Source organism: Mus caroli, chromosome 9, assembly GCF_900094665.2.
Source record: "Mus caroli chromosome 9, CAROLI_EIJ_v1.1, whole genome shotgun sequence".
In the NCBI taxonomy this organism is placed as follows: Eukaryota; Metazoa; Chordata; class Mammalia; order Rodentia; family Muridae; genus Mus; species Mus caroli.
In genome coordinates, this window is record NC_034578.1 from 17735958 (window position 1) to 17761302 (window position 25345).

The 25345-nt window shown below is 50.1% G+C and overlaps 1 protein-coding gene across 2 annotated transcripts in view; it reads left to right on the forward strand.

Annotated features, from left to right (window-relative positions):
• Positions 1 to 23912, forward strand: part of Ldlr (low density lipoprotein receptor) — a 26091-nt gene extending 2179 nt beyond the window's left edge. The window contains exons 2-18 of one of the 2 annotated variants that reach the window (XM_021171280.1): positions 6314 to 6436; positions 6877 to 6999; positions 8085 to 8468; positions 9858 to 9980; positions 12006 to 12128; positions 12686 to 12805; positions 13629 to 13754; positions 14123 to 14294; positions 14386 to 14610; positions 16527 to 16645; positions 16994 to 17133; positions 17823 to 17964; positions 18131 to 18283; positions 19570 to 19743; positions 20196 to 20273; positions 21180 to 21337; positions 22151 to 23912. In XM_021171280.1, the coding sequence (XP_021026939.1) occupies positions 6314 to 6436; positions 6877 to 6999; positions 8085 to 8468; positions 9858 to 9980; positions 12006 to 12128; positions 12686 to 12805; positions 13629 to 13754; positions 14123 to 14294; positions 14386 to 14610; positions 16527 to 16645; positions 16994 to 17133; positions 17823 to 17964; positions 18131 to 18283; positions 19570 to 19743; positions 20196 to 20273; positions 21180 to 21337; positions 22151 to 22186 (2519 nt within the window). In that variant the 3' untranslated portion in view covers positions 22187 to 23912. The remainder of the gene's footprint in view (positions 1 to 6313; positions 6437 to 6876; positions 7000 to 8084; positions 8469 to 9857; positions 9981 to 12005; positions 12129 to 12685; positions 12806 to 13628; positions 13755 to 14122; positions 14295 to 14385; positions 14611 to 16526; positions 16646 to 16993; positions 17134 to 17822; positions 17965 to 18130; positions 18284 to 19569; positions 19744 to 20195; positions 20274 to 21179; positions 21338 to 22150) is intronic. The other variant, XM_029481477.1, reaches the window with a different exon arrangement.
• Positions 23913 to 25345: the final 1433 nt, after the last annotated feature.

Consider the following 25345-nt stretch of genomic DNA (forward strand, 5'->3'; position numbering starts at 1 on the left):
TTTGGGTTGCTCAAGAGCAGATCTGGGGCGGTGGCTCAGTTAGTGACGCAGCCAGATGTGGGGCAGCCTGAAATGACAGTGCTGGGAGGATCCCAGGGCTTGAGGGTGCGATCTGGACTCAGTGAGAGGAGGAGGAAGGCTGAGGAAGCCATTCAACTCGGACCTCTGGCTACACACACACACACACACACACACACACACACACACATACACACACACACACACAAACGCAGAACCAGCAGTCGGTGTGAGGGGTGTCAGATAAGCCACAGGTCTGTCTAACACAGAAGGAGTACAGGTTTGCAAGCACCGTTAGCATGCCATGGGCGCATTCATTTGTTTCTGTTGCATTTCTTGCTGAGTAAAATTGGTAAAACACTGGATAAGGTTGGATTTTTTTCTCTTGTTCTTTTCATTTATTTTGGGGGAGATAGTATCTCTCTCTGAAGCCCAGGCTGTCCTGCATTTGGAATTCTCGATGTAGTCCAGGCTGGCCTTGTGGCAATTCATCTGTGCCAGCCTCCCCCCCCCCCCCTCATATTTTTCCTTTCTTTCTGTTTTTTGTTTTTTGGGTTTTTTTTTCTGTAGGTTCTCAGCGTACAGCTCAGGCTAGCCCTGCTTCTGACTCCTGAGCTCTGAGAACCTCTCCCTTGAACATCTCTGAGCTTACAAACCTGGCGTGCAGTGCTCTTGGCTCTGAGCACTCAGGGCTCTTATCTCCCCGCTTGCTCCTGATAAGGCTCTGGCCTCTTTGGTTGCTTGGCTTTTGGTGCTCCTCTCCCTTCTGCTTTAATTATATCAGCAGCATCTGCACCCTCTGGGCATGTGGAGCAAATGAGCTTTGGTTGCTAAGAGTGGAGTTGATCAACCCGATGGAGACGGCAGGAGTAGGCTGTCCCCAGATGGAGCTCATCTTAGGCTTGAGCCTGGCGAGCACCTTTGCTCCTGAGCTAGGAGCAACCTAGCTCAGGAGAACCTTGAAGTAGGAAAATGGATGCTGTGGGGGATTTACTAACAAACCTGCTTAGGCGATACTGTTACGCACAGTAAAATGGGCACAGCCTGTGCCGGGACTGGGGTGATCGCATCCTGACCAGGCCCGTCTTCAGGCCACTGTTGTTCAGGGTGACTGTGAAAACACTTGTGTAAATGTTTGTTCACCAGGGTTGACCTCCAATTGGGCTTCGTTCCCATAACAACTGGAGCCAGCCCTGACTTAGAACCAGCCATTAGGCCCCTCCCCACATCAAAAAACACGCCTCTGATGGACAGCTGAAGGGCTCAGGGTGATAGCTATCATTAAGTCCTGGTCCCATTAAATCTTTTATCAGGAGAACGGTACTTTTGGCAGGTGGTGAGATGACCCGGGATGACAGCCTTTAGAAAAGAGCACTGGCAGTGGTGGCGCACGCCTGTAATCCCAGCACTTGGGAGGCAGAGGCAGGCGGATTTCTGAGTTCGAGGCCAGCCTGGTCTACAGAGTGAGTTCCAGGACAGCCAGGACTGCACAGAGAAACCCTGTCTCCAAAACAAAACAAAACAAAAAACCCAAAAACAATTCTGGCAATATCTTTGCTTGTAATTCTCTCTGCCCAAGGGACTAGGTTTGCAGTCTCCTGCCTCTGTTTAAATTGTTCAAAGTGTAACCTGGGGCCAAGACCTACGAGAGATGTAAGGATGAGTGTGTGTGTGTGTGCGCGTGTGTGTAAAACCTATGAGCCTTAAGGTCTATACAAATTTAATATTCGGTTCAAGGCTGGCTCCCTTTTGTGATTAGCCAGACCCAGCACTACCTATTAGTAGAGGGTCTTCCCTGCGTTAATCTCTACATGCTGAAAGAAACGTCCCACTAGGAAACACCCCGGTGTGGCCTGCTTTTGTTTGAGGTCTCCCTATATAGCCCAGCTGGCATGGAAGTTACCATGTAGCCCAGGCTGGTCTTGAACTCGCTGTAACCCTCCTGCCTCAGCAACTGGAATGCTGGGATTACAGGCGAAAGCTAACACACCTGTCTATGGGCTTGCTCTTATGGTGCGGGAGGAGCCCAAAGTACCCTGTGTGTTAGGCAAGCACTTTCCCTGACGGTATTTTAACTTCTTTTATTTTGGTTTATTATCATTTTGTTTTGTTGAGACAGGGTTTCTCTGTGTAGCCCCGGCTATCCTGGAACTCACTGTAGACCAGGCTGGCCTCGAACTCACAGAGATCCTCCTGCCTCTGCTTCCCAAGTGCTGGGATTAAAAAAAAAGTGCATGCCACCAGTCATACCTTATTTTGGTTTCTCTGCATGCCATCTGTCCTCAGTTTGGGAAAGAAAACAGTGGTCAGGTGTTCGGCACACCCCTGTCATTCCATCAGGAGAGAGAGAGAGAGAGAGAGAGAGAGAGAGAGAGAGAGAGAGAGAGAGAGAGAGAAAGTTAAAAAGCACTTGTATGTGGGAAAGAGGACTGAGTAGTTCCTTGTAGCTGACATTGCTACTTTGTGGGTTCTTCTCTCTTCTACTCTCCACCCTTAAAGCCCCTAACACTAGATAGGAGAGAAAAAAGGATGGGGAAAAGGGGGTGGGTGACATTATTCCTAGGCTACTTCCTGCTGATTCCGGGCATCGAGTTCCTTGCTGTTAGGATGTCTAATTTCTTGTTTCTTCTTTGCTCACTACTTAATAAACCATGACCAACAGCAAACAGTCAACAACTCACGCCCCTCTCTGGGCCCTAGCATTCACACATCCTCTGAAAAGTCCCCAAAATTCCAATTGTCACACAGAAACTCTTTGCCGATGGCAAAATCACGCCCCTCCTAAAGTATGAAGCAAATCCCGGTGAGCTGCTGTGGACAGCCTGGAGTGGCCCCTGCCCCCCACCTGGGGTTAAGATGAAAACATTCATAGAACATGTCTGTGCTTTTCAAGGAAATCACAACTCCAGGGCTGTCACTGTCCTTCCCCTTTTCAGTTTCTGTGGCCTTGTTCAGGATTTGTCATTTGTGACATTGGCCATCTGCAGGGCCAAGGCTGCAGAGGTGTTTGCGTGTTGACTGGCCTTTTACTTGATTTGATTTGTCCACCGCCCTGGCTGTCCTGGAGCTCACTGTGAGGCTGGCCACAAACTCACTTGCTTCCCAAGTGCTGGGATTGAAGGTGTGTATACCACACCTGGCTTGCTTTTAAATATTTACAATGATGTTTGGTTGTTTGTTCATTCGTTTTGTGTATGTGTGGACTTCAGGGGACAGGGGCGGAATGGGTTCTCTCCTTCCGTCATCCAGCTCAGATAGGTGGTGGCCAGTCCTTTGCCACTGAGCCACCCTGCAGGCCTTCTTTATTTCTTCTGTTTGCCTGAGACAGGGTCTCTCCTTGTGTAACCGAGGCTGTGCCATTTGCCTAGGTTGTGCTCAAACTTGTAGTAGACTTCTTGCCTCTGTCAAGGGGTCCCTGGGATGACAGATGTGCACCCTTCAAACATTACTAATTTTTTGTTTAGTTGGTTTTTGTTCTTGAGACAGGGTCTTGCCGTGGAACCCTGGCTGCCTTTAGAGTGGTAGTGATCCTCCTGCCTCCAGCTCCTGAGTGACAGCATGGCACTTGCCTGGTTGCCTGGTTGCTGCAGGGCTGGGGATGTAACCTGGCTTTGTGCATGCTGGGCCGCCTGGGCCCCACCGGCTTTGGGTATGGCTGGTATTTCCACACCCACATCCCGATTTATGTGTCATTCAGTGAGAGTGTGAATCGGTGACCTGTCACCTGGCTTTGGGGGCAATGGGGTGACACTCCTCTGTTCTCTGCCACTGCCCCCTCAGAACTTCCTTTTGTAAGGACCCAGCCACTCCTGGAATTCTAGTGGCCTTACTCATCACCATCTGCCATCAGAGAGAAGCTGATGAGTCATTTCCTTTGCTGGCCAGATGCTGGGTGAGTGAGTCATCTGGTCAGGACAGCAGCTGGGCAAGAGAGCATTTTCAGTCTCATGAGTGCAGTGCCATGCTGCATGCCTTTAATCGAAATCCTTGAGCGTTGCAGGCCCCCCAGAGGTACTCAGTGCCACACTGTAAGGGAACCAAACCAAAACAAAAAACCAGAAAGAATTGCAGAGTAGTGAGCAGGGTGCAGGGACTTGAGAGAGGTCTCAGGGACAGCAGGGGTGTGAAATATCAGTTACTGAAGCTTCCACCCCATGAAGGTAGACAGTGGTAGGTGGCACACTGGAGGCAGATGCAGGTGGATCTCTGAGTTCAAGGACAGCCAAAGAGCTATACAGACAAATTCTGTTTCAAAAGAAAACAAAACAGGAGATGATGCTCCTGATTCTGCAGAGAATTCATGCACCAGGGTGGGGTGGGGGGTTCCAAGGGTGGAACCCCACCCTCTCAAAGGGAAGCGGGTGGGAGACAGACTCTGGGAGGGGGGACTGGAAGGGGTAGCATTTGGGATGTAAGTAAATAAATAACATTAAAATTTAAAAAAATTGGCCAGGCATGGTGTGACCCATACATTACTATTTTTTTGAATTGGAAATCATCTTTCCCACGCGGTAAATTCTGACCATTGGTTTCCTCTCCCTCAGTTCTCCCAGATCCTCCGCCTCTTCCCTATTCCACTTTCGCTCTCTTTAGAAACCAAACCGGCAAAAACAAATACATTAATAATCAAATGAGAATAAAACAAAACAAACAGAAAAAAAAGAAATGAAAAGAAAGGGCAAAGGAGGGGCTGGTGAGATGGCTCAGTGGGTAAGAGCACCCGACTGCTCTTCCGAAGGTCCAGAGTTCAAATCCCAGCAACCACATGGTGGCTCACAACCATCCGTAATGAGACCTGACGCCCTCTTCCGGTGTGTCTGAAGACAGCTACAGTGTACTTACTTATAATAATAAATAAATCTTAAAAAAAAAAAAAGAAAAAGAAAAAGAAAGGGCAAAGGAAACACGCACACTCAGGACACGCACACTCAGGACACGCACATGCAAAGTCTATAGAAACACATCCTTAGTCAGAAACCAGAAAATACAAGCAAAACACCGGGGGAGAAAAGCCCAAAGAAAACGTGCGATAAATATCTAAAAACCATCATTGAATTCATTTTATGTTGACCGTTTACTGCTGTGGGGACTGTACTGAGGTGTGGTTTCTGTGCTCAGTCAGACTCCCCTGGAGACATCTAATTTTTCTTTTTAAGTGGTTGACAGTAGGAGAGAGCTTCTGAGTTAGGGCTGGGGTCTCATGTCCAGTTCCCTGGCTGCCTGGGACCTGTGTAGCTCCTGTGCATGCTGCCACTGTGTCTGTGAGTTCATGTGTGTCAGTCCAGTTGTGTCCAGAGGCCTTGCTTTATTGGCCTCATACAACCGTTCCGCCTCCTCATTCCTAGGAAGGGTTCCCTGAGCCCTGAGTGAGAGACTTAATCCTATTCACTACTGAATGTTCCAAGGTCTCTCTCTCACTTCCTCTGCAAGTGAGTTAACACGGGGACATACTTTTTCATAGCCAAGAAATACAATAGTTGCGGGTCATCCCAACACAGGTGTGAGTTTCTCTGTGTGTTCCATCTGCTGCAGGAGGTCTCTGGTGATGGCTGAGTAGGGCATTGATCTGTGAGTGTAGCAGAAAGTCATTACGGGACATTTTGTTGTATTCCTTTAGCAGTGTACTTGTTTCCGCCCCAGGTCCACGCCCTTTCTAATCTAAGGCTCTTGGCCGTGGTAGCAGTGCCGACAAGGGTTCCAGGTCAAGAGGATCTGATAACTGTTGGCTACTTGGCACAACTTTAGTGCCAGTATTGTACCAGTATGTTAAGAGATCAGGTGGCCTGTACTTTAATCTCAATACCCAGGAGGCAGAGGCAGGCAGGTCTCCTCTGTAAGACCAAAGCCATCCTGTTCTATATAAAGTTCAAGGCCAACCAAAGCTACACAGTGGGACCTTGTCTCAAAATAAATTTAAAAATTAATTAACCAGCAGGGCGTGGTGGCGCACGCCTTTAATCCCAGCACTCAGGACGCAGAGGCAGGCGGATTTCTGAGTTCGAGCCTAGCCTGGTCTACAGAGTGAGTTCCGGGACAACCGGGGCTACACAGAGAAACCCTGTCTCAAAAAAACCAAAAAATAAAAATAAAAGTAAAATAATAATAATAATTAACCAATTAAATTCAATGTTTTTAGACTTTTTGTTCAATAGCCCAGATGTCGGTATTAACGTCTGACAGGTTGCCCTGGCTATGCTGGGTACATTTGTCACCTCTGTTGCATTCTCCGGTTAGCTGATGCAGCCATCGTTGAGTTCTGCTGTTGACACACCTTTCTTTTCTTCTGCTCTCGCAGCAGAAGACTCATGCAGCAGGAACGAGTTCCAGTGTAGAGACGGAAAATGCATCGCTAGCAAGTGGGTGTGTGACGGCAGCCCCGAGTGCCCAGATGGCTCTGATGAGTCCCCAGAGACATGCAGTAAGTCCCCTTTATTTGTTGGTGGTTGTAGAAGAACCTGTGGCCTGTGCGTTCTAGGCAGGGGCTCTTCCCGTGAGTCCCAACCCTCCCTGGGGTGTTACTAGACAAGGGGCTCTACTGCTGTGCCAAGACCCTGCCCAGGAATGGTAAATCCATTCGTGAGTTAGAAGAAGGCTCAGGGTGACCATCCCCGATCCAAGTATCCAAAACCAAAGCATTTTGTATGCTTTGATGATGGATTTGGAAGGTTTCCTATCTGACCTCATGCTGTGCTTACAGTCATACTAGTCCACTAACAGGGCTGCATGGGTGCTTGTGACCAGCCTTCACACACACACACACACACACACACACACACACACACACACACACACACGGGAGATGGACCTGGCCTCACCAAATCATATTCCTTTTGAGTGACAGCTCCTCTTTATCCCTAGTGTCTGTCACCTGTCAGTCCAATCAATTCAGCTGTGGAGGCCGTGTCAGCCGATGCATTCCTGACTCCTGGAGATGTGATGGACAGGTAGACTGTGAAAATGACTCAGACGAACAAGGCTGTCGTAAGTGTTGCTCAGACCCCTGGGTGTGGCTTGTGTGTGAGTGTGTATGTGAGCATGTGTGCTCATGTATGCATGTGCGTGCACGTGTGTAAGCATTTGTGTGTGTGTGTATGTGTGAGCACATGTACTCATGTGTGTGCACTCGAGAGTGCCTCTGTGTATGTGTGAGTGTGTGTGTGAGTGTGTGACCACCTTGCAACAGGGGCACTGGGGTGTGACAGCTGTGAGGCTTCATTCCTGCGTGGACTCCACCTGAGTTCTGGTGTGTGATTGCTCCTGTGGCTTAAATCCCTTCCTGAGAGATGATGCCACCTCTCATGAACATCAGAAGCATTTATTGCAGTGGGAAGCCCCAGTAACTGTCACCAGGCAGCCCACATGTAGGCTGAGCTGGGTTAGGAATTGAACCAGAGCTGACCCACTAGGTGCCAGATTGCTTCTCAGCAGTGTGTCCTGGTGTCATACCACTTATGTGCAGATCCATTCTTAAGGCCCACAGTGGCCGGGCAATAGTGGCACACGCCTTTAATCCCAGCACTTGAGAGGCAGAGACAGGCAGATTTCTGTGTTCGAGGCCAGCCTGGTCTACAGAGTTGAGTTCTGGGATAGCCAGGGCTACACAGAGAAACCCTGTCTCGAAAAACCAAAAACCAAAACAAAACAAAAAAAGGCCCACAGTGGATACTTGGGACACAAGAGTGCAGAACCCTGAATATTATCTCTGTATAATGTGGTAATGTGGGTCTCCCTATATATACATACCCTCACTAGAGTGTAATTTATACATTTAGCAAGATAAGCAGTTCACAACACAACCTAAAGCATTAAGATGTGGCTCAACCCCTGCCTAGAATACCCACCCCCGTGAGGGGCTCATTGGTACAGAACTGGCTTGATAGTTGACCATATGAATGAGGAAACCGAGGCAGAAAAGGGTGTGTCGTAGCTTCCTGAGCCCTAGCGTACTACCACCCCTGGCTCTGCTAAATTGGTTGTGTGTTTTTGAAGCACACGGTCCTGTCTGCAAATAGGCTGGTGTAAGCCATAGCCTGACAGGGCCCTCTCCTACCTGTGCACCCCTGCAGCCCCCAAGACGTGCTCCCTGGATGACTTCCGCTGCCAGGATGGCAAGTGCATCTCCCCGCAGTTTGTGTGTGATGGAGACCGAGATTGCCTGGACGGCTCTGATGAGGCCCACTGCAAGGCCACCACTTGTGGCCCCGCCCACTTCCGCTGCAACTCATCCACATGCATCCCCAGCCTTTGGGCCTGCGACGGGGATGGCGACTGTGATGACGGCTCCGATGAGTGGCCACAGAACTGCCAGGGCCGAGACACGGCCTCCAAAGGGGTTAGCAGCCCCTGCTCCTCCCTGGAGTTCCACTGTGGTAGTAGTGAGTGTATCCATCGCAGCTGGGTCTGTGACGGCGAGGCAGACTGCAAGGACAAGTCAGACGAGGAGCACTGCGGTAAGGCCCTGGGGAGGAGGGATGGATGATTGGCCTTGCTGGGGAGCTTTGGGGCTTAGCAATAACCAGACTGCCCAGAAAGGAAGTTGATTGGTTTTGGGTAAGGGGCTGGTTGGGTGGGTAGAATGTCTGCTGCCAGAGCACGAAGTCCTGAGTTCAAATCTGCAGCAGCACAGCCATGCTGAAGCTTGTGATGCGGGTGCTGTGGGATGTGGAGAAGGGCATGGCTGGAGCTTGTTGGCTCCCAGCCTGGCTCCCAATTCATTGAGAGACCGTGACTCAGGGAGAAGGAGGAGCCAGAATGTACCGGAGCACATACCTGCACGGGCCCCATACTGCACACATACTGTGTAATAAAATTTTTAAAATTAACTAGAGATAAGGGCTGGGTATGATGGCACACACCTTTAGAAGCAGGTGGGTCTCTTGAGTTGAAGGCCAGCCTGGTCTACACAGTGAATTCCAGGAAAGTCAGGCCACGGAGACAGAACCTGTCTCAAATAACGAAGGAAATAATTTTTTTTTTTAAATGTCAACCTGCCGGGCAGTGGTGGCACACACCTTTAATCCCAGCACTTGGGAGGCAGAGCCAGGCGGACTTCTGAGTTCAAAGCCAAGCCTGGCCTCCTACAGAGTGAGTTCCAGGACAGCCAGGGCTACAAAAATAAATAAATAAATAAATAAATAATCAGCCAAAGATGGGCTAGAAAATGTTTTTATTTCTTTGGAACAATGAATTTCTAAGAGGGCCAAGTCTGTAGGTCACTTACCAAGTGTCTTAGTTTTTTGTGGCTGTGGGCAGTGACCAAGGCAACTTATAAAAGAGAGGGTTTAGTGAGGTCTACAGTTTCTTGACCAGCATGGTGGGGAGCACGGTAGCAGACAGGCAGGTGTGGTGCTGGAGCTATAATTGAGAGCTTACATCTGAACCACAAGCACGAGACAGAGACTGTGCTAGCTAGGAAGGGCGAGAAAGAAACCTTTGAAACCTCAAAGCCTGTTCCCAGCGATGTACCTCCTCCAATAAGGCCACACCTCCTAACCCTTCCTGAACAGGTCCACCAACTGGGGGCCAAGTATTTAAACTTGTGAGACATTCGGGGCCATTCTCATTCAAACCACCACAGCACACGTGCATGAGTCCCAGGTTCCAATCCCCTGCGTGATTTAGTGGTGTACGTGACACATGTGTGTGGGACTCTGTATGGAGGTCAGAGGGCAGCTCCGACAGTGAGGTCTCACCACCCACTGTGAAGAATCCAGGGACTGAGCTCAGGCTTAGGGCTTGCTGGCAATTGCCTTTGCTTGCTGAGCCATCTTGCCAGCCCTCTAACTGCAATTAGAACGGTGTATTGGTGCTTCTTGTGACGATCATCCTGTCCTCCCCAGCGGTGGCCACCTGCCGACCTGATGAATTCCAGTGTGCAGATGGCTCCTGCATTCACGGTAGCCGCCAGTGTGACCGTGAACATGACTGCAAGGACATGAGCGACGAGCTTGGCTGCGTCAATGGTAACCTTTGCCCCTCACTGCTTCAGTTCCTGGTCCCACTTCTCAGTGCCTTGCATTTCTGTAAAGTTAGGGCACTGCTGTTCCCTGGTGAGGGAGGGGGGGGTCAGGCACATAGGAGGCGTATTTTCTTTTTATTTGTTTGTTTGTATGTTTTTTGAGACAAGTTTTCTCTGTGTAGTCCTGGCTGTCCTGTCTCTGTAGACCAGGCTGACCTTGAATTCAGAACTCCATCACCCAAGATCAGCTGTGGGTTTTTTGTTTTGTTTTGTTTTGTTTTTTGAGAGTTATTTGCCCCCTCTGACCTCCTTCCAGTTAGCTGGATTACAAAATGGAATTCCCTTCTTCGGTACTTTGATTTGTTTATTTCTGAGATGGGTTCTCATGTGGTCCAAGTGCTGGCATCATGGATGTGCGATGCTGTGCTCTGTTTATGCTGGGGACCAAACCCAGAGCTTCATGCATTCTACCAAGGGAGCCGTAGGGACTCCTGGTAGACGCTGCTTTAGGCTCGAGACCCTAGCGACATACATACAATTCAACTCCATGAAAAGAACATTCCAGAACTGATGAGAGCTGTTTCCTTCCTACTACCATGAGTGTCCTGAGATCAAACTCATGGCATCTGGCCCGGTGACCCTTCTTCCACCCCAGTGACCTGCAAGTTGGAAAAAAAATATACATAACATAAAAGGATGTGGTTGGGCTGGTGAGATGGCTCAGTGGGTAAGAGCACTGACTGCTCTTCGGAAGGTCCTGAGTTCAAATCCCAGCAACCACATGGTGGCCCACAACCACCCATAATGAGATCTGACACCCTCTTCTGGCGCGTCTAAAGACAGCTACAGTGTACTTACATATAATAATAAATAAATCTTAAAAAAAAAACAAACAAAAAATGATGTGGTCTAGGGCTGAGCCATTGGTAGAGTGCTCGCCCCACGTGAACCTGTGTGGTGGCACAGCCTGTAACCCCAGCGTTCGGGAGGTGCAGGCAGGAGGTCAAGGCCAGCCTTGCTTACACTGAATCTGAGAACAGCTCTCACAAAAAACAACAACAACAAAACAAACACTTTTTTTTTTAATTTTTTTTTTTTAGATTTATTTATTTATTATATGTAAGTACACTGTAGCTGTCCTCAGACACTCCAGAAGAGAGCTTCAGATTTAGTTACAGATGGTTGCGAGCCACCATGTGGTTGCTGGGATTTGAACTCTGGACCTTTGGAAGAGCAGTCAGCACTCTTAAACACTGAGCCATCTCGCCAGCCCACATTTTTTTTTTTTTTAAATGTTAGGTTTTTGCTGTTTGTTCTTTTGTGTTGAACTCAGGGCTTCCCATTGCTAGGCTGAGTTACTTGTTGCTTTTTGACTGCTCAATGCCATGCTGGGCATGGTGGTAGAGGTCTATAGTTCAGCCATCTGGAGCCTGAGGTAGGAAGCAAACACAGTTGTACCAGCCTGGACCATGGCGAGACCTCTCTATAAGAAACCCAACTCAGCCAAAAACTCAGTCTCTGCAGCCGCCCGTCACTGAGCCCTCTCCCTGGGACCTGTTCGATCATGCAGAGTCTAAACAAACTCCTCCCATTAAACATTAACTTCCTGTCTGCCTGCTGAGCCAGCAGCTCCCAGTAACCCAGGGACCTTGCTCAGTGACCGAGCACTTGTCTACCCACTCAAGGCCCTGCGTCTCCTGCAGAGAATAAAAAACAAAACACCACTGGGAAATTATTTACAGCAGGCATGTTAGGACAACCCTGTAATCCCAGGGTTTGGGAGCTGAGGCAGGAGGGTCTCCTTAATTTCCAGTATTGTGGACTATAATTCAAGACCAGTAAGGCTACAAAGTGAGACTTCGGGCAGGGCTACCCAATGGCACGCCCCCAGCCCCTCCCTCACTGGGGACTCTAGGCAGGAGTATGGAGCACTGAGCCACACACACACTCCAGCGCTGAGGTGTAATCTTACCGAGAGCAGGCAAACCCTGTAGCTCAGGCCTTCCTGACTGTTCTTTGCCTCTCTCAGTGACACAGTGTGATGGCCCCAACAAGTTCAAGTGTCACAGTGGGGAGTGCATCAGCTTGGACAAGGTGTGCGACTCTGCCCGGGACTGCCGGGACTGGTCGGATGAGCCCATCAAGGAGTGCGGTGAGTGTTGGGGAGCCGGGCAGATCGTGGTGTTTGGGGAGCCAGGGATAGCCTCAGTGTGTAGTCACTGTGGGGCTGTGAGCCCAGCCAGTGCCCCCACAACATGCAAAAGGCTCGCTGTGCATCGTAGATGTGACAGAGCTTTGGCTCCGGGGCAGGACAGGCATGGGAAGCGGGGGTGGCTGGGAGATGGGGCCTGGATTCAGATCCCTGGCACTAATATAAATATATTCTTTGTCTGGAGATGGCTTAGCACCTAAGAGCACTGGCTGTTCTTTCAGAGGACTCAAGTTTGGTTCCCAGCACCTAAGTCAGGTGGCTCAGAATTGCCTGTAACTCTAGCTACAGGGGGGATCCATCTCCTGGCCTCCTGTGCCTCTGGCTTCTGAGGTCATCTGTTCTCACAGTCACATGCAGACACACTCATACACATGATTAAAAATAATAAAAATGAATGATCTTCCAAGAGTTTTACGAAGGCAATGCAGTGGCGTAGTGTTCCCTGTGGAAAGTGTACGGCGCTAGAACAGCCAGTCTGCTTTCTCAATCCCACGCAGAGACCAACGAGTGTTTGGACAACAATGGTGGCTGTTCCCACATCTGCAAGGACCTCAAGATAGGCTCTGAGTGCCTGTGTCCCAGTGGCTTCCGGCTGGTGGACCTCCACAGGTGTGAAGGTGAGTCTGCAGCACATCCAGCCACCCAGTGAACCCGTGCCTCAGTTTCCCCATGTGCTCAGTGGGCAGGGAGTGCAGTTCCCACTGCTTAGGGCTCTTAGGAGAGTTCCAGGGGTGAACACTGGGTCCTGGCCTGATTGTTAAGAACCAAGTGCGTCAATGGCAGTCCTGCCTTTTGGGATCCTCATCACAAATCGAGGTTCCGGCTCCAGCGAGGGCTCTGTTGCTAGAACTCTTGCCTTACAGGTAGCTCTGTATTCTGTCCCCAGTGCATCGCAACCTAGCCTGGTGACCCACACAGGTAGTTCTAATGCTTGGGATGTGTCAGCAATAGGAACAGAAGTTCAATGTCTTCTATGTAGCAAGTTCAAGGCCAGCTTGGACTGTGTGAAATGTCTCAGAAAAAAAGAGTTCAAGTGTGGTGCAAAACTCCTTTAAACCCAGCACTTGAGAGACAGAGGCAAGCAGATTTCTGAGTTCACGGATAGGGTGGTCTCTATGGCCAGCTTGGGCCCACTAGGGCTACATACAAAGACCAACAATTAAAAAAACAAAACAAAACCAGAAAAATAACCAAAAATGGAAAAAAATAAAGAAGGGAAGGAAAGGTGGCTGAAAGATTCCCACTGGAGGTGAGTGACAGGGTCCAGGTCCTGTTAGGGTGGTGTCCCTTAGCCACTGGAGGTGGGTGACAGGGTCCAGGGTCCTGTGAGGGTGGCATCCTTTAGCCACTGGAGGATACATGTTTTATTCTCCTGTTGTCCTGTAGAAAGGGTTCCTCTCCCCTAGACGAAACCCTTTCTCTGTCCCCATGCACACACAGATATTGACGAGTGTCAGGAGCCAGACACCTGCAGCCAGCTCTGTGTGAACCTGGAAGGCAGCTACAAGTGTGAGTGCCGGGCCGGCTTCCACATGGACCCACACACCAGGGTCTGCAAGGCTGTGGGTGAGTGCTGGGCTGCGGGCCGAGGGGGCTGGCTGGGCAGCTCCTCCCTGGGGCTCAGAACTGCTATGACTTTCCCTAGTTGGGTATGGCATCTCTCTAGGATTCTGGCTGGTGGCGGAGCTGTACAGTAGGGACCTGCCTTCACCCATGTCTATCCTTCCCAGAACTCTACCTGCCCTGCTTCCCATCCAGACAGGGTGGGAGATAGGAAGAGGCACAAAGTGTGACCTGAGCCCCTGTTACCTCTCTAGTTACGCTTACTAGAGAAATGGGTTCCAGGGACTGGGCTGGGGCTTGTAGGCAGAGTTCTTGCCTGGCATCCATGAAGCCCTGGCTTCCATCCCTCACCACCCTGCGTGGCTTTCCAGGCTCCATAGGCTATCTGCTCTTCACCAACCGCCACGAGGTCCGGAAGATGACCCTGGACCGCAGCGAGTACACCAGTCTGCTCCCCAACCTGAAGAATGTGGTGGCTCTCGACACTGAGGTGACCAACAATAGAATCTACTGGTCCGACCTGTCCCAAAAAAAGATCTACAGGTGAGCTGCAGCCCCGTCACCCTTTTGACAGTCTGTCCCCTAGGGAGGCCCTGACCCCAGGCTCTATTGTGACCCCTTTCTTCTGCTTCAGCGCCCTGATGGACCAGGCCCCTAACTTGTCCTACGACACCATCATCAGTGAGGACCTGCATGCCCCTGACGGGCTGGCGGTAGACTGGATCCACCGCAACATCTACTGGACAGATTCAGTCCCAGGCAGTGTGTCTGTGGCCGACACCAAGGGCGTAAAGAGGAGGACACTGTTCCAAGAGGCAGGGTCCAGACCCAGAGCCATCGTAGTGGACCCTGTGCATGGGTGAGTGTCCAAAGAGCTGGACAAGGGGATGACCCAAGGTGGGGGATCCAGAGCTGGGCTCAGGAGAATGTGAGATGGTCCTGAGCTCAGGGAAGACAGTGGATAGAGGCTGGGGTGTCGGTGATAGACCAAGAAAGCAGCATGGTGGCTTGGGCCTGAAACCCCAGTCCTGAGTTACAGGCTAGCTCGGATTGCAAAGTGAGCTCCTAGCTCCAACAAAACAAAAAAAAAACAAAACAATCAAACTAGAGGCTTAGCAAGGGCCAGGGTATCTGATGCCTCTGGCCTCATCAGGCATGGCAATTAAAAATGATTTGTGTGTGTGTGTGTGTGTGTGTGTGTGTGTGTGTGGTGGTGGTGGTGGTGGTGGTGGGGTTGTCCCGCTTGGGGTAGACCAAGCTGGCCTTGAACTCAGAGATCTGCCTGCCTCAGCCTCCCAAGTTCTGGGATAAAAGGTATGAACCACTGTGGCCTGGCAGAATAAAATCTTAGAAACAAAACCAAACCTGGCTCAGTGGATGAAGCCCTCAAGCCTGACAACCTGTGTTTACTCTCAGGGACACATAGAGTCGAAGGAGAGAGCCAAGCCCCCAAATGTTGCATGAGTACACGTTCACACGTGCTCGTGCAGCGGGCAAATCAGTGTTGAGTAAGGTGCTGGGTGTGGGCTTCATTCGGTAGGGTGCTTTCGTAACTGCGGGAAGCCCTGGGTTCTGCCTCAGAACCACATGAAGCAGGCGTGGTCACGCATTGTGGTGACCAGAGGAGGAGGTCAAAGATAAAGTGTGCTGGAAGCCAACTACATAGTGAGTTAAGACTCGGTCAAAAACAGTGTCCTAGCCTGGGGATGGGCACAGTGGTGCAGGAGGCTCTGGGCTCCACCCCCAGTACAAGAAAGAAAGAGAGAAGCTGGGCTTAGTGGTGCCTGGCTTTCCATGCTAACCACTTAATTTTGTTGCCAAATCGCCCAGGCTAGGACAGGCTTCTAAAGGACTTTAGGAATGTGTTCTCTCCTCCCTCCATGTGAGTTCCAGAGATTGAACTCAGGTCGTCAGGCTTGGCAGCAAGCACCCTTACTGGCTAAGTCATCTTGCTGGCCCCATGAAGGACATTTCTGAGACCATGTTCTTTTTTTATTTGTTTGTTTGTTTTGGGTTTTTTTGGTTTTTCGAGACAGGGTTTCTCTTTGTAGCCCTGGCTGTCCTGGAACTCACTTTGTAAACCAGGCTGGAACTCAGAAATCCACCTGCCCCTCTGCCTCCCGAGTGCTAGGATTAAAGGCGTGCGCCACCACGCCCGGCCTGAGACCATGTTCTACCATCTACTTACATCATACACGTGCACACAACAGTATACAGGATCACTCTTGCTCCCGCACTGTCCATGGAGATCAGAGGTCTCTCTGCTGACTGGTCAGGGCCTAACACACAGGGCAACTGACATTATCTGTTGGGAAGTACGCCCCACCCGCCTCCGCCTCCGCCTCAGAGGTTTTGTCCCTGTGAGGCCATGTCCGTGTCCACATGGGAGTGGTTTCATAGTGTCTGTCTGCTTCCTGCATACCTTGCACTTAGTCTGTGCCAGCACCTCTGAAAGCTCTGGGGTGAGTGGTGTGCATCACCACACCGGGCTTAACCCTAGGCTTCCAGAGAGGGGCTGACCATCTACGGTGGCAGCCCTCGACTGGGAGAACCCTGAAGAAGCTGTGGTTGGTGTTGGTGGAAGGGTGGAGTGCTGAAGGGAAGATGTGGCTGCGGCCTTGCAGCCATGAGGCTCTGAGTTCCGTCCTCATCAGTCAAAGAGACGGGTGTGGTTCCAAACTGAGAACTATTTAAACCGACTCTTGTCAACATTAATGGGAGCCTGCCATCTGAGAGCCCTCATCTCTCTTCTGTTTGGTCTGTTGTCTTTCCCAGCTTCATGTACTGGACAGATTGGGGAACACCCGCCAAGATCAAGAAAGGGGGTTTGAATGGTGTGGACATCCACTCACTGGTGACCGAAAACATCCAGTGGCCAAATGGCATCACACTAGGTATATCTGAGGGGTGGTCTAGCCTGATGTGGGTGGGCACACTGAAGAGGACAAAGTGCATAGCTGGGAATAGGTGATAGGTACTGCCCTCTTCCCATGCAGCTGGAAGGCTCACTGGATTAGGGCAGAAGCCACAATGTAGCCCTCAGCTTCCTATGTAGCTAGAGAGATCCCCCCCAGCTGTACCCTTTACCCTAATATAGTTACCTGAATTTTTTTCTGGCATGTTTTGAAACTTTCTGGAACATTTTAGAATCTTCTAGAACATACTAGAATATTTAGGCAATTGAATAATCTTATTCTCACCTCTGGCCTCTCCATATTTTCGTATGTGTTTGTGCTTTTTAGATCTTTCCAGTGGCCGTCTCTATTGGGTTGATTCCAAACTCCACTCTATCTCCAGCATTGATGTCAATGGGGGCAATCGGAAAACCATTTTGGAGGATGAGAACCAGCTGGCCCACCCCTTCTCCTTGGCCATCTATGAGGTGAACCCTGGGAATGTGAGGGGGTTTGTCTTATCCATTCAAGCCAAGACTGAGTAAAAGCTCTTGTCTAGAGATCTAGAAAGAAGTATTGGAATTACAGCTACTTCATGGAGCTGGTGATGACTGATTGATTGATTGATGCTAGGAGTGGAACCCAGAGTTCATGAAGAGACAGGAAAATGCCTGGGACGCACCAGCCAGCCAGTGTAGCATCAGTGAGTTCTAGGTTCAATGAGACGCTGTCTCAGAAATTAAGGTTGGGCAGTGATGGAGTACACCTTCAATCCCAGCACTCTGGGAAGCACATGCAGGCAGGCACATCTCTGAATTTGAGGCCAGCTTGGTCAGCAGAGCTAGGTCCAGGGCTGTTAGCCAAAGAAAATCTGCCTCAAAAAGAAGAAAGAAAAGGAAAGAAGTTAGGGTGAAAATTGACTGAAAAGACACCTGACATCAACCTGTGGCCTCCATACCCCCACACACACATGTACAAAGCACTTGAACACGTGTATACAACATACACAGAGAAAATGGTTAGGATGGGAGGCTTTGTGTCTGTTTTGCTGCATTTCTACCACAGCCAGCACTGCTTATGTTTAGAGAATCCTAGCGATTTGGGGGAGGTGGACGGTGGTGTGTGCTGCGCAGTGGCTAACATGCTCGGTCCTCTTCTGTACATACCACCTGTGTAGGACAAAGTATATTGGACAGATGTCATAAACGAAGCCATTTTCAGTGCCAATCGACTCACGGGTGCAGATGTGAATTTGGTGGCTGAAAACCTCTTGTCCCCAGAGGACATTGTCTTGTTCCACAACGTCACACAGCCTAGAGGTAAGCTCTGCCCTGTCCCAGAACATCTTAGATTCTTCTGGCTTACTCTGAAGATGGGTTCAATGTGCTTCCTGTACCCAATAATAAAATTGTCAGCCATTTTTCTTGACTCTGCCAGTCATCAAATGTTGTCAGTTTATTCTCCATGAACTTCTCTTCCTCCCAGGGGTGAACTGGTGTGAGACAACAGCCCTCCCCAATGGTGGTTGCCAGTACCTGTGCCTGCCCGCCCCACAGATCGGTCCCCACTCGCCCAAATTCACCTGTGCCTGCCCTGATGGCATGCTGCTGGCCAAGGACATGCGGAGCTGCCTCACAGGTAGGGGCACAAGTCCCCAGAGGTGGACCCCCATGAGCCTGCAGAGGCTGACCAGATGTCCAGCTGTCTGGAGACTCATGAGTGAGGTTCTCTGCCTGCCTCAAATGAAATTACTCTTAGGGGTTCTAGTTGTCTCTAAGCTCTGTCTTACTTCAGGGTATCCGGTAAGAAGACCCCTTTTTGCTGATGTCATCTGAGAAAGGCTCAGTTTGAAGTTGTCTCTGTCTGTTTTCTGTTGCAAAAGCAGATTGCCTGAGACTGGATAATTTATAAAGCATAGTTCATGTAGCCCCTGGTTTTGGATACAAGAGGTCTTAGCATCTGGTAGACATAGGGGAGGGTGTCACAGTGACTCAGAGCAAATATTCTCATTTTATTTATTCATTTATTTAAAGGACTTTTGTGTGGGGGGCGTCTTTTGAGACAGGGTTTCTCTGTGTAGTCCTGGCTGTCCTGGAACTCACTGTATAGACCAGGCTGGCCTTGAACTCAGAAATCCGCCTGCCTCTGCCTCCTGAGTGCTGGGCGTGCGTGCGCCACCACTGCCCGGCCTGTTGTGTTTTTTAAGACAGTGTTACTCTGCATAGCCTTGCTCTGTAGACCAGGCTAGCCTCGCACTTAGAGATTCTCTGAAGTGCTGGGACCACTGCCCGGCTCACCTCATTCACTCTTAGTCACCTCTGTAAGGTTTCACTGCCAGGCATCCTACCCACAAGGGGCCACGGAGAAGCTCCTGAAAAAAGGTGCTACCTGCATTTGATCCCAGAGAACCCACTTGATAGAAGGAGAGAACGAAATACCAGACTCTGCACTGACGGCCACATGACCTTCAATCCCCAGCACTCTGGCAGGCATATCTCTGAGTCTGAGACCAGCCTGGTCTATATAGTGAGTTCCAGGACAGCCAGGACTACATAGTGTGACTGTGTCTCAAAAACAAACAGCAAAGTTTTTGTTTTTTTTTTTAAATCTCTCCTCAGTAAGAATTTGGTGGTTGGGTTTCCAACATAGATTTTTGGGGTCACGCTGATCTCAGGGACCATAGTGTACTCACCATTTGCAGGTCACCAGCACTCTGGGGACTGGGGCAGAGGGATGACAAGTTTGAGGTCCCCCTGGAATAATCCTCAGGAATGACACAAGGGACAGTGTCACCAGCTATTTACCCATTTCATTTGCTCAATTTCTGATGCCATGGAACTTGGTGGCCTGCATTCCACCCAGAGCAGAGGTGTCAGTGTGGCACCCAGCCCCTGGCCCTCAGGTCATGTTTATTGTCCCATCAGAAGTCGACACTGTACCGACCACCCAGGGGACATCCGCCGTCGGGCCTGTGGTCACCGAATCAGCTGCCAGGCCACCGAAGCACAATGAGGATCTCTCAGCTCCCAGTACTCCTAGGCAGCCTGTGGACACCCCAGGGCTCAGCACAGTGGCGTCAGTGACAGTGTCCCACCAAGGTACCGGCCAGGCCCAGCCTTCATTTCATAAGTACTACATTTTTTAATTACAGTGATGTATTTGTGGGGTTGGGGAATTGGCCACTCTGCCTGTGGGGTCAGAGCACAGCTTGTGACAGTCTATTCTGTCCTCCTTCCATGTGGGGCTTAGGATCAAACTCAGGCTAGCAAGCTTGGCAGCAAGCTTCGTTACTCTCTGAGCCATCTTGCTGTGTTAAGTGTCTATGTGGGTACAGTTTCTGTGCAAATGTCTGGCATCTCTAGGGATCCTAGAACTGTCCACTGTGTACACTAGAGGCCGGCTGCCTACAGACTAAGTCCACATGACTTTGTAGGGATCTTAGTAACATTCCAAGGTTCCCCTGAACTTTAACATGGTGTTAGACATGTCCTGCCCTGTCCCCTCTCTGACGTCTTTGAGCCTCCTCACCTTATCCTTTCCCTTTTTGCAGTCCAGGGTGACATGGCTGGCAGAGGGCATGAGGAGCAGCCACGTGGTGTGAGGTTCCTGTCCATCTTCTTCCCTATTGGTAAGTGTTGCCTGAAGTGCCAACCGGGCCATGTCACCTTTCTGACGAAAAATGGAATACCCCTGCCTGAGGGATGCCCCTGCCTGCCTCAAATCACTGCCCCCTTCTCACTCATTACAAAGAAGATGGAGTGGAGTGTCCCTGGTGGTGGTGATGATACACAGCTTGAGTTTTTTCAGGGCCAGCCTGGTCTACATACAGACTTTGAGACCGGCAAGGGAGGGGGGTGGACAGTGGGTTTCTTTCTCAAAAAATAATTGTGATCCTGTGTGAAAAAATCATGGTGGTTCATACCTTGAATCTTAGCACCCAGGAGGCAGAGGCAGGAGGATCTCTGTGAGTTTGAGGCCAGTCTGGTCTACAGAGTGGGTTTCAGGACAGCCAGAACTACACAGTGAGACCTTGTCTAAATAAATAAATAAATAAATAAATAAATAAATAAATACAGAGCAAAGTTGACAGAGAAACTCAAAAGTTAGAACCAGGGTCAGGCTATGGGGTACACAGTGAGACCTTGTCTCAATAAATAAATAAATAAATAAATAAATAAATAAATACAGAGCAAAGTTGACAGAGAATCTCAAAAGTTAGAAACAGAGAAACTCAAAAGTTAGAACCAGGGTCAGGCTATGGGGCCCAGGCTGGCTCAGAAGTCAGCATCCTCCTGCCTCATTCCCCTGAGGTGTTAGGCTCCCAGTGAATGCTATACCAACACACACACACACACACACACACACACACACACACACACACTCCCTTGGTTTTTTTCTTTGTATGATAGGTGAGTATAATTTTACATTCAAAACATATTGCTGTCACATGAAAGGGCCAGGATGGACATGCCTGGTAGCTTCACTGGCACAGGGTCTCCTGGGGAGCCCCTGACCAAGCCCCCTCTCCCCACAGCACTGGTTGCCCTCCTTGTCCTTGGGGCTGTCCTACTGTGGAGGAACTGGCGGCTGAAGAACATCAACAGCATAAACTTTGACAACCCAGTCTACCAGAAGACCACAGAGGACGAACTCCACATTTGCCGAAGCCAGGACGGCTATACCTACCCCTCAGTGAGTGTGCCCTTTGTGGGAGAGATGAGACATCAAATAAGCTGAAGGACAGAAGTTAGGTGGAGTGAAAGGAAAGGAGCCCAAAACCAGGGGCATGCACAGCTTGGTGGTAGAACCTGCCTAGGCCCCCAGTGAGGGCTTAGGGTGTGCCTCACAGCAGCAGGAGCATGCTAGAGCCTGCTGTATGTTGGACGGGGAGGAGGTCTCCTCTGCATGGGGATTGTGAATAGAGGAATCAGTCCATTGCAAAGACTTCAAATTGTGATAAGATTGGGCACAGTGTACTTAAGAAGCATAAGGGAAGACTGGAGAGATGGCTCTGTGGTTAAGAGTACTGGCTGTTCTTCCAGAGGACCTGGGTTCAATTCCCATCTCCCACATGGTGGCTCACAATTATCTATAACTCCAGTTCGAGAGGATCTGATACCTTCTGGCCTTCACAGGCATCAGGCACACGTGTAACTTTAATGCAGAGAACACACACACACACACATATCTAATCCCCCCCCCTGAAGTGTGTGTGGGGAGAGAGAGAGAGAGAGAGAGAGAGAGAGAGAGAGAGAGAGAGAGAGAGAGGTTTTCTAAAAATCAGAAAGAAACACGGGATATACCTGTGGTAAGATCCGAGCCTGGAAGTGAGAGGAGAACATTGTGAGCCTTAGTTGACTCAGTCTTAGGTGTTCTGGCCACCTCTGGTGGCTGCGCAGGGACAGAAGGCGGGGGACAGGAGCAGGAGAGGGGGGTGGATTCTGGCCATGCGTGTGTGTAGTCCTGTTAGTCTGATTGTTTCCTGTGTTTCCGCTTTGCTGACAGAGACAGATGGTCAGCCTGGAGGACGATGTGGCGTGAGCAGCCGGGAGAGCCGTCTCTTTCCGGGATCCATTGCCAAGCTTAGGCAGAAAGGACACTCTCTCCAGACCTCCCCATCCAGCACTGGTCCTGCCACCTCCCTGGGCTCTGTGTTGCTCAAAGCAAGATAAGAGCAAAGCTGGGCTGGGGGCCAAGCTCAGCCGCCTGTCTGCCCCAGGTTCTGTTTTATATATTTATTGTCTGGGGACAGAAAAGGCTGCTGGCTGTGCTTGAAATGCGAATTCTGCCTGGGAATTTTTTTTTCTTCCATCTTCATTTCCTTGGAAGCCAAAGAGGCTGTCCCAGAAGATTCTGAATTCTACTCTTTTCAACACTAACACGAGGAGGAAGAGGCCCACCCAGGTAGAGAGAAGCCTGCTGGACATGAGACAGCAGGCACTACTGACCGGGGCCTGGGTACCATAGCCAGTCCCTAACCTCAGGACTTCCTGCATTGACCTTCACCCCAGAGCCTTCCCGCCTGACTCTGCTGCCCCCATCAGAAGCTAGGAAAGTGACTCGTGACATTCGGTACTGATCTTGCTGGATCTTGGGGCCGGCAGCTGCCAGTGATGGATACCTGCTCATGCCTTTGCCAAAAAGTCACCCGTTCCTGGAGGGACAAGCTCAATTCGCCATTCTCCCTTAATATTTATGAAGTGCCTGAGACAACTGGTTGCCTTGCTCAGGAGTCCTGGCCTGCTCAGTGTCCTGCTGCTCAGGGGTGGCCGTCAGGACTCCCATCCTGTGCCCAGCCTCCGAGTCTCCGAGTGAGGCTTGCACTTCTCTCTGCGCACTTTTCCCATTCTGTGCTGGGCACCCACGTGGTCCACATTTGTACTCCTAGGTTGCACTGGCCATGGTGCCTTGGATGGGACCTCAGGCCAGAAGTGGCCCCGAATCACTGACCACAGAAGATAATTGCCAGGCTCCAAGCATCCATTGCCTTCTTCAGTACTGGGGGGAACTCAGGGCCTCTGTCTGGTGTTTTGTTTGTTTGTTTGTTTGTTTGTGTTTGTTTCTGGCTCTGCACAGCAGAGTTGTTTAGCTCCTCTGGTAACATCATCCCTCTCTCACAGAGACATCCAACCTGCTGAAGGGGAGATGGGGCACGGGGAGGGATACACGCATGGTTTCTCAGGTGTGGTGGCACTTGGCTTTAATCCTGTGCTCAAGAGGCAGAGGCGGGCACATGTCTGAGGTCCAAGCCTACATAGTAAGACCTTGTATATCTAAAAACCAAAAGAAATCACAGGCTATTTGGGGGAACTTGGAAGAATACTTAGAAATTGCCACAGATTTGTCACATGGGTAATCTAAGAAGACAGTGGTGGCCTTGCTTGGATTCCTGGGTAGATCCACCTGTCCATTACTCAAGACACAAGGGCACATTGCCCAGCCCACTGGGACACTTGTAAAGAGCTCTGTAATGTGCTGATGGCACCTGGCTCAGTTTTCACTCTGTATATTCAAGGATATCACACATATGTATTAAATCTATTTATTTTTTGCAAACCCTGATTGCTGCACCTCTCTGCAATTTCTCCAGGTTAGGCTGGGGTGATACTCTGGGATGCTCTGTGTACAAAGATGATTTGAATGGGCTGATCTCAGGCCTGTCCTGTACGTTGCTTTGAGTGGGTGGGAACTGCTTTGAAACCCTTGTTCAGATGTTTTTATAGGCTGAAAATGTCATACTGTGATGGATTAAATTCTTTTTTGGAAACTTTGTCATCCTTATGTGTGTGAGGTGTGGGGTGCAGAGGAGGCATCGGGAGGCTTGGAGGATAGCTTTGTGAAGCCACTTCTCTGTATTCACCCAGGCTTAGGAACAGGCGTGTGTGTGTGTGTGTGTGTGTGTGTGTGTGGTCACGCACCTCTCTGTGTGGGGGTGTCCTGAAACTCCCAACTATTCCTTTGAGGCAAAGTTCTTCCCTGAACCTGGGGTCCCCTCAGCTATGTCTAATGCCAACAAGGTCCAGCCTGACTCTGCTCTGCTCAGTCAGGGGTTACAAGGTTCAGAGAACTCCCATCTTGCTAAGCTGGTGCTGGAGTGTGCACCGTGCCCCTGGTGACAAAGTGAGCGCTCTTAGCTGCTGAGCCCACCATTTCGCGAGCTGTGCCTTCTGTTTGAGTCGCATGGTTTTGGTAGTTTGGAGCCAGGATCTCACAATGTAGCCTGTGCTGGGTTTCAGGGCCAGGAAGAGTAGCTGAAGTGCCTATTTTAAATACCAAAGCAGACCTGGCCTACAGGTCCTCCCAGTATCCTGCAGTCCCTACCTGTTGCTGGGCACTGTAGGTACACCCCACAGTCTACCCTGAACTTTCCAGCCCCTGCAGCCCAGGGTCGGGGGGGGGGGGGATTCCTCTCCCTAAGGCTCTTTATTACGTAATCTAGACATTTTTGTTCCGTCTCCTATGCTTGTACACTTTCTTCCTCTGCCCCAACTGCTGCCTTTCTGTCTGCACAGCGACTTCCCTGACCCCCTCCTGGGACATCAGCGAGCCTGCCATAAAATAGCATCCAACCAACCTCATAAACTTGAAAACGCAGAATAAACTCACCTGCCTCAGCCTTCCCAGTGTTAGTGTTGAGGTGTATCTCTCACCGGCTGTCTTTTTAAGGACAGGCATTATTCTCTGTCTCACACATCCATGAGGGATGATAAAGGTGAACACACTAACCAAAGAGCGAGTCTTTTTATTTATTTATTTTTTTTTATGGTTTTTCGAGACAGGGTTTCTCTGTATAACCCTGGCTGTCAAATTCTAGCAACCACATGGTGGCTCACAACCATCAGAAATGAGATCCGACGCCCTGTTCTGGTGTGTCTGAAGACAGCTACAATGTACTTCCATATAATAATAAATAAATCTTAGCCGGGAGTGGTGGCTCACGCCTTTAATCCCAGCATTTGGGAGGCAGAGGTAGTCGGATTTCTGAGTTCGAGGCCAGCCTGGTGTACAGAGTGAGTTCCAGGACAGCCAGGGCTACACAGAGAAACCCTGTCTCGAACTCCCTCCCCTCCCCACAAAGGGAAAAAAGAAAAGAAAAATTCAGGGAAAGAGTCTCGAGGGAAACAGAACAGCAATGAAGATGCACTAGACAAACAACTGGTTCTGACCCTTGCTCTGCTGTAGTTTTCTGTGTGACCCTGT